We start from the raw sequence: 13,911 nt of genomic DNA, 5'->3' as shown, positions 1-13,911 counted from the left end.
GCTGACATGGTAGACAACACCCCAGTAAGCACTGACTGACGCCAACGTCTTTTTTTGTTTTTGGTCCGGCCTTCTATTTTTTGGGGGGTGTTTTACAAACTCTAGGCCTACCACATAGATGGGCATTCCTAAAATTGTATTTCAAGCGACACTAGGCCAGGGATGGGCAACAAGTCCTCTGGGGCCTGATTGTGTCATACTTTTGCCCCGGGTAACACAACTGACACCAATAATCAACTAATTATAATCTCCATTTTAGAATGCAATTAGTTTCATCAGCTGTGTTGACTAGGGATGGGCAAAAAGTGACACCACTCCGGCCCCTGAGGACTGTAGTTGCCCATCCCTGTTGTAGGCTATACCTCAGTAAGCACAGAACGACGCTGACACCTTTTGGACTTCTTTTTTTTTTTTTTTCAGTCCTGACCAGCCTTGATTTCCACGTCCATAGACGTTGATTTTTGGTTCAGATTTTGGCCTAAACATAGACGTCTATAAATTACATATTTTCAACTTTCATTCAGAACTGAAAATTAACCTGATTTCATTGTCTGTGAAATATGTATTTTCAATGCCAGGAAAATACCTATTTTCACCTTTTCATTCAGAATCTAAATTGAACCTACCTTCCACATCTGGAAGAATACGTATTTTAGACATATTTTCTACGTAATTTTGCTTACTGGGACTATTCTTGCAGGGGCAGCAATTATTTTTGTCTCATCTAGGGCAGCAGAACGGCCAGGACCTGCCCTGGCAATGACCACGTCATAAGCTATCAATAGCTGATGTTGACAAGATGTCCCATCTTATCGTGTCACGGTTTATGACCTGACTGTGTCTGTTTACAAACGAATACGTCAACGATGAGTTCCATTTCATGTACACTACAGTATCTTATCTGTGTGCTGATTCCCACGTTCCACTTTTCTGTCCTGCATGCGTGCAGAGTGGTTTTTTCTTCTGTGTAGTCAGAAACATAAGGTACCATTGTTTGTGTGTGTTATCCAGGTTCGACGGACTGCATCTGCTATGCAACTGTAGGCATCAACGACCCTGTGACCTCGGCCTTACACATCATAGTGGGTGAGTGCAGTTATCCATATTGAAATATTGGCAGCACTTCCCATTAAAATGCCTTTAAAAGTGACTAAAGGAAGTGTAACTAAAATGTTTACACTGCACCGATAAGTAGCATAAGCCACCTTTTATCACCGTTCCAGGAATTCCCCAGGACTCTATTGTGCATAGAAATGTTTGTCACATTTGTTACTTCTATGCTAACCCTACCACACACTCAGCTGACCAACAAGTGGCAGCAGGTGACCTACTTATTCAATGGTTTTGAGATGAGAGGAAACTGCTGTAGGTGTGTGTAGGCATTTATGTGAGTTTGAGCGCATGTGGGTGGGTTGTTCAGGCACTGGTGTGTATCAGTAGAGGCTGTTGGGAGGAGCTATAGGAGGACAGGCTCATGTACAATATGGAAACTACATGTTTGACTTTGTTCCATTTATTCCATTCCAGCCATTACAATGAGCTGGTCCTCCTATAACTCCTCCCGCCATCCTCCACTGGTGTGTATGTTTTATAGTAAAAGTACACAAATCTGTCACACCTGTGTAGGACACTGTACTACACACATCTGTGGAGGATTACTCATACTAGACTTTGGGGGGGTGGTCTCTTCACAGGAGATGCCCAGCCAATGGACGTGTGCTCGGTCCATCACAACAACACATTCCTGAGGTACTCTGTGTCCTTGCTTGGGTATGGTTTCTATGGCGACGTGCTGGCAGACAGTGAAAGGAAACGATGGATGGGACCAGCCAGATACGACTTTTCAGGTAGGTCAGAAGAGTAGCTTTAACACTTAGGAAACGTTTAATACTGTTGCGGTAGACTGTTGCCATTGGTTGCTAATGATATTGTATGCTATTGTTTGTGCAGGTTTTAAGACGTTTCTCACACATCACTACTATGAAGGGACTGTGTCTTTTCTACCTGCAACTGACATATTGGGAACTCCACGAGACAAGACCAGGTGTAGAGCTGGGTATGTACTACTGTACAAATGCAACCTGTCCAATAATATCCACAACCAATTGTCTAGTTTAGTATTATACCCACATGTTTGTCTATGTAAATATCATCTAGATTTGGCTAGCCAACTCCATTCTCCCCTGTCCTCACTCCATCCCTGAGTTCCAGGTGCTTCATATGCCAACACAACGGACAGCTGTATTCCGAGGATGCCCCAGAGATTTGCGAGACTGATCCAGATGTTTCAGACAGTGGTAAGTATTTCTGCCTGAACACCCATATGACCTCAAGCCCACACACCATGGGTCTCTACAAAAACCTACACTATGCATGTATTTCAAAAGCACCAACCTCTATTTCTGCTCTATCCCAGAATACAAAGGGGGGTGGCGGGTGATCAGAGGGAAGTTCCTGGCCATCAACGCGGCCAGTATGAGCTGTGCCTGTCCCCGTAGCCCCAAGGGCCTGTCCCCCGCTGCCCACCTCGCTGACGGCACCACCGACCTAATCCTTGTACGCAAGTGCTCCCGATTCAACTTCCTGCGCCACCTGCTACGCCACACCAGCAAATACGACCAGGTAACCACACTGGATGGGGCTACTGCAATGATGTCATGTTTTTTATGGCTACTCCAACCCAGGTCCATCGGAGTGTTTGCATGAGATGTGTTAACTCTTCAATTCCCTGTTTCAGGGAGTTCTTTTTCTCACTTCTGTCTCTTTCCCCTTCAGTTTGACATGACCTTTGTAGAAGTGCACCGTGTGCGGCGCTTCCGCTTCACGCCACGCTACTGCCAAAGTGACTCCGAGTTGGACCTGAGGGAGAATGGCAAGAGGCTCTTCAGCCAGATCTGCCGAGACCACCCGGCCTGCAGCTGTAGCCCTGCCTACAGCAGCTGGAACTGTGACGGCGAGATCCTCCCCCATGCTGCCATTGAAGTCGGGTACGTCACCACTCCCTATAACCTGTTGTGCAAATATACAGTGCATTCGGAAAGTATTCAGACCCATTCACTTTTTCCACATTTTGTTACATTACAGCCTTGTTATAAAATGGATAAAATAAAATCTCATCAATCGACACACAATACCCCATCATGACAAAGCAAAAACAAGTTTTTAGAAATGTTTGCAAATTCATGACAAATAAAAAACTGAAATACCTTATTGACATAAGGACTCAGACCCTTTGCTATGAGACTCGAAATTGAGCTCAGGTGCATCCTGTTTCCATTTGTCATCCTTGAGATGTTTCTACAACTTGATTGGAGTCCACTTGTGGTAAATTAATTTGACTGGAAATTATTTGGAAAGGTACCCACCTGTCTATTTAAGGTTCCATAGTTGACATTGCAAAAACTAAGCCATGAGGTCGAAAGAATTGCCCGTAGAGCGCCAAGACCGTATTGTGTCGGGGTAAGGATACCAAAAAATGTCTGCATCATTGAAGGTCCCCAAGAACACAGTGACCTCCATCATTCTTAAATGGAAGAAGTTTGGAACCACCAAGACTCGGCCAAACCACCAAGACCCGCCCAGCCAAACTGAGCAATCGGGGGAGAAGGGCCTTGGTCAGGGAGGTGACCAATAACCTGATGGTCACTGACAGAGCTCCAGAGTTCCTCTGTGGAGATGGGAGAACCTTCCAGAAGGACAACAATCTCTGCAGCACTCCACCAATCATGCCTTTATGGTGGAGTGGACAGACGGAAGCCACTCCTCAGTAAAAGGCACATGACAGCCTGCTTGGAGTTTACCAAAAGGCACCTAAAGGACACAGACCATGAGAAACAAGATTCTCTGGTCTGATGAAACCAAGATTGAACTCTTTGGCCTGAATGCCAAGCGTCAAGTCTGTAAGTAACCTGCCACCCTCCCTACGGTGAAGCATGGTGGTGGCAGAATCATGTTGTGGGGATTTCTTTCAGCGGCAGGGACTGGGAGACAAGTCAGGATCGAGGGAGAGATCCTTGATGAAAACCTGCTCCAGACCACTCAGGACCTCAGACTGGTGAAGGTTCACATTCCATTTGGACAACGACCCTAAGCACACAGCCAAGACAACGCAGGAGTTGCTTCAGGACAAGCGTCTGCATGTCCCGGAGTGGCCCAGCCAGAGCCCGGACTTGAATCCGATCGAACATCTCTGGAGAGACCTGAAAATAGCCGTTTTTGCTTTGTCATTATGGGGTACTGTGTGTAGATTAATGAGGGGGAAATACTATTTAATACATTTTAGAATAAGGCTGTAGCGTAACAAAATGTGGAAAAAGTGAACGGGTCTGAATACATTCCGAATGCACTGTAACCCACTTCTGAAAGTGCAGTGCAGAAAATCAACATTTGATTTGATTTCCTGCCTTTGTTTGCTTAAAACAATCTCTTCTTTGTCTTCTGCTCTTCCAGAGTGCACTGCCAGTTGATCAAGCTGTTTGCGCGAGGGATCGAAGAGCAGCCTGTGTTTGAGGACCTTCCCAACCCGTGTGCAGTATAGATCCCCCATCTGCTGCCCTACCCTATGAAAGTCACTGGAACAGTCCGACTGCATTTCAAAGGCTACTGCTGTCATATCCTTACCCCTGTGCACTACCTTTTTCTGATGTACTTTGAGGTCTTTCAGACATCTTTTCTGGGGCCATTTTTGTTTGTCTGTCACATTTTAGAGGTCACAAGTTCACAGGTCAAAGAGTACTGGTGATGGTACACTTACAGAGAGGTTCACTATCCACATCCACTATACTGAAGAAGAAATCATAAATACTAAGCGGTATTGAATGTAGTTCTTTTCCGCTCTCCTTTTTCAATAGAGCGATGTTAACCTAGCAATTAACATGCTGTTCAACATTTATAGAACTCCTCTTTGCACGTTTTACAATGTATGCTGCTCCAAATTATGAATAACTGTTACAACGTTTTGTTTATTTATTCATTTAGAGAAAAACATTTAATTAGAGGATGTTTGAATTTTGCTAGCTGCTTGCACTTTTGTTTCAAATAGGCCGTATGCGTTTTGACCTTATAAGCAATGCCTTGTTAGAAGTTATTTCACAGCACCTAAAAGGCATGAATTTGAATACATATGTATTGATGGTCGGATATTGGGTGAACCAGAACTCTCTAGGGCAGTGTTTCCCAACTCCAGTCCTCAAGTACCCCCAGCAGTACATTATTTTTATTGTGGCCCCGAACAAGCACAACTGATTCTACTTTGACAATTGAACCAGGGGCCTCATTTATCAACCGTGCATACATGTCTTACTTAGTTCTGAGGTACGTGGAGATTCTAGGATTGTTGTCATTGTTAAATCAGAGCCATACTATATTTGTGGGCTTGTGAACGAGCACTAAAACCTGACTTGGAAAACGCCCCTCCATTCACATTTTATGGTAAGAAAAATTCCCAGATTTGCTGTATGTTTTGGAGATTCTGGAGCTGAGCCAGGATAGTTTCTAAAAAGAAATCGCAATAGCACATTTCATCACATTCCTGTAGATGTGTGTGCAGAATGTATTTTTTTTTTAAATCTTGTGCAGTGACATATGCCTCCTATCGCGAGTGCCAAAAACTGTCCATGCGTACTGCAAGATTGATTGTCCTTTCAAACAATTTAAAAGTAAATGCTACAGCCCACACTTCTATGCAAAATGCTAATTGTTGTTCAATATTTTGTTTATCAATAGATGATTGTGTTTCTATCTCCTGCCTTGGTATAGGCTCTGAGATGAATAGGCTATTATGTCTCGCTCCTGTCGCAAAGCAATACTGTGGCCTACACATACTGTCATATAGGCTACCGGTCTATTTACTTTTGAGCATGGTTGGCTATTGAATGAGTGATGGATAAATGGAAGCCTAATATTTGTTGCGTAGCGGGAATAAACCAGTCATCAGAAAAGGAGAGATGTCCTGCAATATGATTTAGGTATATATAATAAAAGTTAAAGAAATATATTAGGCAACATGCTGCTATGCGATCTTCATACCAATGGCAAATGCATCTGTGTTATCATTAGACCAACTTTTTAATGTTTTTGTTCGCCTAACATTCTTAGAATTCCTGTGCATCAAACACCTCAATTTCCCCCAAAATAACCAATATTTGCTTGCAATACCACTAGATCAACCACTAGAAGTTGCATGGTTTGAGATTTGCGTGGAGCTATGCACGCTTTCCCATCATGTTCAAAATGGGTAAATACCAATCTTTTTGGGAAAACTGGCGGATGCAAGGTTTATTCTTCTTTGTGCGCACGCATTTTGATAAATGAGGCTGCAGTTGTATTTGTCTGGGGCTACAACAAAAATGTGTGCTGTTGGGGGTACTCGAAGACAGGATTTGGGAAACACTGCTCTAGGGGTACCAGATACCAGCCAGACTCTCACCTTAGAGAAGTTAGATATTTGTTTTAAATTTACAAACAAATCTGAATTTTGAATGTAAATGGCATGTTTTTGAAGGGTCCAGACACTTTTTTTTTTTTCACGTGTTTGTGAGAAACCCCAAAAAGTGATTCAATTCCTCATCCTCGTTGTGCAATACGGGTGCTCTGAAAAAAAAAACATGAGTAAATGCTCCAAATGCGTAATCTTTTAAACGAAAATGCTCTCAGTATAGTAATGCAGGTCTTTAGATATTGTACACATGTGATTGTGTCATTCTGAACTTTTCCGCAACGTTATATTCAATTTTGTGAGACTAGCGTTTCCCATATCCAGTTGTTCCATTATCCATGTAGCCTGCTGCTAGAATGGACGGAGAGGTATCACTCCAGTCGCAACAAAATGGAATATAACGTTGCGAATAAAGTTCAGAATGACACAACTTCATGTGTACAATATTGGAATTTGGCTTCTAGGTACCCTCGTTAAGGCCAGAAGTCACTAAAGCAGGTCTTAGTAACTGGTATCTGGGCCTTTGAGCCATAAAATTGGCCAATGGTGTCCTTAAGCGATTAAGATGTTTCAAATGTGTAGTCTATTCAACCCCTCCTCTGGTGGTAGATTTTCTGCGAATCTTTTAGAGGAACGTGTCCATCTCCCCTCTATCCAAATGTCTATCTAATAAATCTTTAAAAATAGAAGTTGTTCACGTCATCTTTTCCATACAGCATTTCTCCACACCTTGAACTGTTTTCAATTCGAAAGACCTCACTATACTGGGAGCTTTCCGGTTTCTAAAAGGACTTATTTGGAGCATTTTGTCATGCTTTCTCAGAGCTCCTGTACTGCACAACAAGGATGAGGAAGTGAATTGCTGGTTGGGGTAAAAAAATAGAGACATAAAAAAATACATTGTCCTTTAATGTGACATTGAAACAAACCATCACCAAATCTAATGGTACACAAAATGTCCAGACTGGCAAGATTCACATGGGATGCTGAAAACTCAACAATGTAGCTCACCATAAAAATAGTAGCTTTAGGCACATTTTACCAAGCGATCTGCCATATCTGAGGTATAGCAGTTAAAGGAAAATTGCACCCAAAAACTATCTTTTGACATTTGTTTCATTAGTCCATTGTTGATATTGTCTCAATGTTTTGCATGTCAGCAATCAAGTTTTCAAGATGTATAACTTTCAAAATACAGAAATACAGCCGATATGATGCATTTTGCATCAACTCATGCGTTTTGCATCATACGGCTGTATTTCTGATTTTGAAATTTAAGATGTCTAACTTGATTGCTGACATGCAAGACATTTTGGGACTATATCAAACAATGTACTAATGAAGCAAATACTGAAAGATTGTTTTTGGGTGGAGTTTCCCAAAAAGGTTACTGGTTCGATTCCCCGACTAGTTGAGAAATCTGTTGATTTTTTTTTTTCCTTGAGCAAGGAACCATAATTTCTCCTGTAAGTTGCTCTGGATAAGAGCATCTGCTAAAATTACAAAAAATTGAAACGCTGTCAGAAAACAGTGTTTGGTGCTTGGTGCCCTGCATATCATATAATCCCGTGCTGCACATACTATGCTGGGTGTCACTGCCCTCCGCACTGTCACGCTGGTCTTGCTGCTGCGGACTAGGAAAATTGTAGCAGTTGCTGAACGTGAATATGCTGTGACAACAGTGACTAGCAAACACCACATGGCTGTTTGCTAGTCTCAACTGTATGCTACGGTGACGTAGCTTGGTTTAGACTCATTGTGCAGTGATTTTTTACTTTGGCATCCTCATTTGTGAGGAATCTTGGCTGCTTTCACAATTCCTTTCTGACCATGCACTCTCCTCTCTGAATTGTCCACCAGGCAGCCATCAGGCAGATGGTCGTCCATCCATCCAAGATCCTTTTAGCTTTAGCTCGGCGGAACAGAATTACGCCGATTCATCATCCACAGTGACATACACCCCTCCACCAGCACTAGGCACCCATTCAGTTTGGCTCACTTCCAGGCCCATTAGAAACTCTATCAGCGGGGCCACTCTTAATGCTGCATTCTTAATCTTGGAGGTGCCCCCCTCATTTATGCCGACCCGCTTTACATTATAGGAGTGCTGACTGTAGCAGAGTGCGGCTCCCCTATGGAGGGGAGAGCAGTGTGCGTGTGTCTGAGAGGCCATTACTCCACTAGAAATTGTGGGGCCCTAGTCGTCACCCCTAAGGAGTGTGTGTGTGGTGTCAGTACAGCGCTATAGGAAGTGCAGTGTAAACGCAGCCACGGCATGGCAGAGGAGGCTTCATGAGGCTCAGCACTGCGTAGCACTGATCAACTCTGTCTTGTAAGGGTTCTCAGTGCAAGAGTAATGACACCACACACACACACACCGCAGACTCTCGTTTAGGTTACAACTGATATCCTGATTTATTGGTATGTTTTTACCAATAAAACCCTAAACAAGCGCACAACAGAAACCCCCTCTGTGATCTTGCAGGTTTCAAGATGTTACAGATATGTAAACTCAGCAAAAAAATAAACCTCACTGTCAACTGCGTTTATTTTCAGCAAACTTAACATGTGTAAATATTTGTATGAACATAAGATTCAACAACTGAGACATAAACTGATCAAGTTCCACAGACATGTGACTAACAGAAATGGAATAATGTGTCCTTGAACAAAGGGGGGGGGGTCAAAATCAAAAGTAACAGTCAGTATCTGGTGTGGCCACAAGCTGCATTAAGTACTGCAATGCATCTCCTCCTCATGGACTGCACCAGATTTGCCAGTTCTTGCTGTGAGATGTTACCCCACTCTTCCACCAAGGCTGCTGCAAGTTTGACATTTCTGGGGGGAATGGCCCTAGCCCTCACCCTCCGATCCAACAGGTCCCAGACGTGCTCAATGGGATTGAGATCCGGGCTCTTCGCTGGCCATGGCAGAACACTGACATTCCTGTCTTGCAGGAAATCACGCACAGAATGAACAGTATGGCTGGTGGCATTGTCATGCTGGAGGGTCATGTCAGGATGAGCCTGCAGGAAGGGTACCACATGAAGGAGGAGGAGGAAGTCTTCCCTGTAACGCACAGCGTTGAGATTGCCTGCAATGACGACAAGCTCAGTTCGATGATGCTGTGACACACCGCCCCAGACCATGGACCCTCCACCTCCAAATCGATCCCGCTCCAGAGTACAGGCCTCGGTGTAACGCTCAATCCTTCGACGATAAACGCGAATCCAACCATAACCCCTGGTGAGACAAAACCGCGACTTGTCAGTGAAGAGCACTTTTTGCCAGTCCTGTCTGGTCCAGCGACGGTGGGTTTCTACCCATAGGTGACTTTGTTGCCGGTGATGTCTGGTGAGGACCTGCCGTCCGCCTATTGCGGACAGTCTGAGCACTGATGGAGGGATTGTGCGTTCCTGGTGTAACTTGTACCTGTCCCGCAGGTGTGATGATCGGATGTACCGATCCTGTGCAGGTGTCGTTACACGTGGTCTGCCACTGCGAGGATGATCCGCTGTCCGTCCTGTCTTCCTGTAGCGCTGTCTTAGGCGTCTCACAGTATGGACTATGCAATTTATTGCCCTGGCCACATCTGCAGTCCTCATGCCTCCTTGCAGCATGCCTAAGGCACGTTCACGCAGATGAGCAGGGACCCTGGGCGTCTTTTTGTGTTTTTCAGAGTCAGTAGAAAGGCCTCTTCAGTGTCCTAAGTTTTCATAACTGTGACCTTAATTGCCTACCGTCTGTAAGCTGTTAGTGTCTTAACGACCGTTCCACAGGTACATGTTCATTAATTGTTTATGGTTCATTGAACATGCATGGGAAACAGTGTTTAAACCCTTTACAATGAAGATCTGTGAAGTTATTTGGATTTTTACGAATTATCTTTGAAAAACAGGGTCCTGAAAAAGGGACGTTTCTTTTTTTGCTGAGTTTATGAAGGATTATGTGGAGGTCTGTCTATTTTGGTTGAAAGAAATAACTAAATAAAGAGTATTTAAACCTCTGAATAATTGTGTGGACATGTTATTGACTGTGTTATGCCTGCTGCAATCGGCCAATGTAATGATGGTTTGCAGAACATTCATTTCCAACACTGATGCAATAATACATTGTCTATTCAGTAAAGTCAGAATTATGCAAAGCAGACTTATAGGCTCTTTCACACAGCAGTTGAAGGAGACTAGAAATATTAGGCATAATCAAATCCCACTAATTCACAAAAACGCACACAGGAACCTATGATTATTAACACTGCACTTTGCAGATATCGCTCCGCCATTTCCTGGTTGCTAAAATTAATAGTTTGCCTGATTTCAGTTTGTGACGAAATAAGCTAGTATAGTGTAGATAATAATTTTACCATCTAAACCACTGAAATATATTTTCCATAACCACAAATATTGTTGGTTCAGCTGTTTGAAGCTGGTGAACAAAACTGAAAGTAAAAGACTCAAAAACAAAACTTAAGAACGGCAAGAATAGAAATGGCGCACATAGAACAGATCTACCGCTTCTTAATCTATATAACTCACAAATTTGTTCGGGTCGCCCAAAAAGTTATACTGCTACTTTATTTTAAATACATTGGAAATGCAGGTGATCACTGATGTTCAACTATATGAAATTCTGTGGGGTCGGAAGAGATTTGTCTAATCCGTGTCATTTTGACAGAACTTGATTAACTTCCAGTTGACTGACAAGGTCAGAAGGAAGTAAAGGTTAGGGAACTTTAATACACTTGAGAGAAAATGGATACCTGCATTAAAATAATGGTGCCTAACCTAATAAAGCGTAGGGACCAGGGCAGTCGAAAGGGGATGACATGGACCTTTACCTAATAGAATGAGAGACTTTTTTTCACTGAGCTGCCTCTGGAAAAAGATGCCCTGTCAAGCTAGACTGTGGAGTTAGTCAATGTAGGGGAATTTCACCTAAGAGGGTTCAGGACCCCAATGCCCTGCTGTTGACAAGGTTCTGTGGTTAGATGTCCTCAGGGATTGGGAATTGAATTGAGCCTCGGCTGCAAAATCACCAGTAATGTTCTGAAAAACACAAGTTATATTTGGGTCATATCTGAGAAATGTATTACAGATGTGCCTAATTCATTTGGAGTTTACTTGCTCGTTTAGAATTAGTATCAAGTGCCATTTAATGAAGCTTTAGGGGAAGGGGAAATCAATAAGACCTTACTCTTGGAAAGGATGTAGGCTACAGTTTATATCACAACAAATATAAAGGTATTTTGTGCCACAAATTAAAAGCAATTTGTTAGTAAAAAATATATTTAAAATGGCAGGTCTACACACTTAGGGGGGATATGACCTCGATACAGGGCTTTACCAAGTCGATGAAAGCTAGCGGCCTGTATCCGAGGCTCACAGCTCTATTATCAATACAGATATGTGACTCAAAGCCAGTGTGTGTCCTCTTATCTTGGACCTTCAATGACACCAAACGCTGGCGCACGCCCCATTTTGTTGATGAACACACATTTGCGAGGGAGTAGACAAACGAGACGCCACCTGGTTTTATGGGCTCGTTACATAAAAATGACAGCAGGGAGAAAAATAAAGCTACACCAGCGCTTTTATGCCACTGCCCCTGGCATGATGGGGAGATATTTCTACTCTCTACCACTCCCAGCCGCCGTCTTTTCTCGCTGTTGTGATACCGGCCATACATTACGCACTATCTGGACCAGCATGACAATGAAGCAGGGTCATTTTCCACTCGCTGTTGCATCTGCAAAGTGGGTTCCAATCTCACACACTACACACACACACACAACCTAGCTAGACACACACGCAAGCATGTCTGTGTTTGTGTGTGTGTATAACCCTCTCCATAACTCCCACACAAAGGGCTCTTCAATCTGTATTGCGGAAGTTAAGCGTAACTGCGTGATTGAATGTTCCTGCGTTAGCGGAGACCGCAAACACGGGAAGTGCTGCACATGTGTGCTCAATCTGAAATTACCTTTACATTTCTATTGCGCAATCTGTAACGCTTCAGCGATACAGGTTGAATAGAGCCCTTACTCATTGTAATAGACATGGCGAGATTCAGAGTGTGCCTGGTGAGAGAGCAAGATATCCCAACCAGACTGCAGTTAGTGTTTGGTGCTGTTTAGCAAGATGAAAAAGCAGCAGTTCACTTCTACGCCAGCCTTGATGGGGGTCACATGGAGAAACTGCTGCTATCACTAATCTCTCCATACTATCAGTCAACCCACTGAGCCACTGCAATGCAGAGCTTATCTAGAAATCCACATACTCTAACAGGAACATAAGATTAAACAGATTTGTCTGCCATTTACTGTCCTTACATAGATCATTCAGTGAAAATATTTCCAGGATATGCTAATCGACCTTCCTGCTATGGCTGATAAATTAGCAACTGGACTGTTTCACCGCTAAATGCAGGTGGAATTGCACAGCTAATGATGCTGTAAAATATATGCTGTAAAATATTCCAGCAGTGCTTGCTGTTACACACGCACACAGACTTTCCTGTAAATTATACTACTAAGCATACATACTCATATGCATCTGTAATGCGTCGTGTCCCACTGCGGGTCTAATCGACTGGATCCATGATTCTTTTGGGAGCTCATCCATTGGGAACAGTGTTCATGAAAAGCCTGTGCTGCCATTTATTCATTTTCTCATTGAAACTGTTAAAGGGTCTGCTTCTGCTGAAGAGATGCTTGTGAAGAAGCTATATGACACAGTGAGGTCAATTCACCTAACGGATTATCATTGGGTAATTTTGTGAGAGAGAGAGAGCAAGAGAGAGAGTTCAGTGAACAGGGAAAATTACCATATTGATCATGGGTTGGCTGCCTTTGTAGCAGGGAGAGCGGACCTTGGGTCTCTCCTCTCAAGCAATGAAATATACATTTTCTCCTTCTCTCAACCCAGACCAATCCAAAGCTCATCCTCTCGCCACTCAGCCAATGAAAAACAGATTCCCTCTCTGCTCTCTGACTCTCACCAAACCGCTATATACACTGCTCAAAAAAATAAAGGGAACACTTAAACAACACAATGTAACTCCAAGTCAATCACACTTCTGTGAAATCAAACTGTCCACTTAGGAAGCAACACTGATTGACAATACATTTCACATGCTGTTGTGCAAATGGAATAGACAACAGGTGAAAATTATAGGCAATTAGCAAGACACCCCCAATAAAGGAGTGGTTCTGCAGGTGGGGACCACAGACCACTTCTCAGTTGCTATGCTTCCTGGCTGGTGTTTTGGTCACTTTTGAATGCTGACAGTGCTTTCACACTAGTGGTAGCATGAGACGGAGTGTACAACCCACACAAGTGGCTCAGGTAGTGCAGCTCATCCAGGATGGCACATCAATGCGAGCTGTGGCAAGAAGGTTTGCTGTGTCTGTCAGCGTAGTGTCCAGAGCATGGAGGCGCTACCAGGAGACAGGCCAGTACATCAGGAGACGTGGAGGA

The 13,911-nt window shown here is 43.4% G+C and overlaps 1 protein-coding gene across 3 annotated transcripts in view; it reads left to right on the top strand.

Annotated features, from left to right (window-relative positions):
* Nucleotides 1-8,889, top strand: part of LOC106561037 (ceramide kinase) — a 36,609-nt gene extending 27,720 nt beyond the window's left edge. For all 3 annotated transcript variants that reach the window (XM_014124604.2, XM_014124603.2, XM_014124605.2), the window contains 7 exons: nucleotides 1,012-1,086; nucleotides 1,695-1,847; nucleotides 1,951-2,056; nucleotides 2,212-2,297; nucleotides 2,417-2,622; nucleotides 2,776-2,987; nucleotides 4,450-8,889. In XM_014124604.2, coding sequence (XP_013980079.1) covers nucleotides 1,012-1,086; nucleotides 1,695-1,847; nucleotides 1,951-2,056; nucleotides 2,212-2,297; nucleotides 2,417-2,622; nucleotides 2,776-2,987; nucleotides 4,450-4,537 — 926 coding nt within the window. In that variant the 3' untranslated portion in view covers nucleotides 4,538-8,889. The remainder of the gene's footprint in view (nucleotides 1-1,011; nucleotides 1,087-1,694; nucleotides 1,848-1,950; nucleotides 2,057-2,211; nucleotides 2,298-2,416; nucleotides 2,623-2,775; nucleotides 2,988-4,449) is intronic.
* Nucleotides 8,890-13,911: the final 5,022 nt, after the last annotated feature.

The sequence above is a fragment of the Salmo salar genome, chromosome ssa10 (assembly GCF_905237065.1).
Source record: "Salmo salar chromosome ssa10, Ssal_v3.1, whole genome shotgun sequence".
NCBI classification, from domain to species: domain Eukaryota; kingdom Metazoa; phylum Chordata; class Actinopteri; order Salmoniformes; family Salmonidae; genus Salmo; species Salmo salar.
This window is presented reverse-complemented; position numbering and strand designations above follow the sequence as displayed.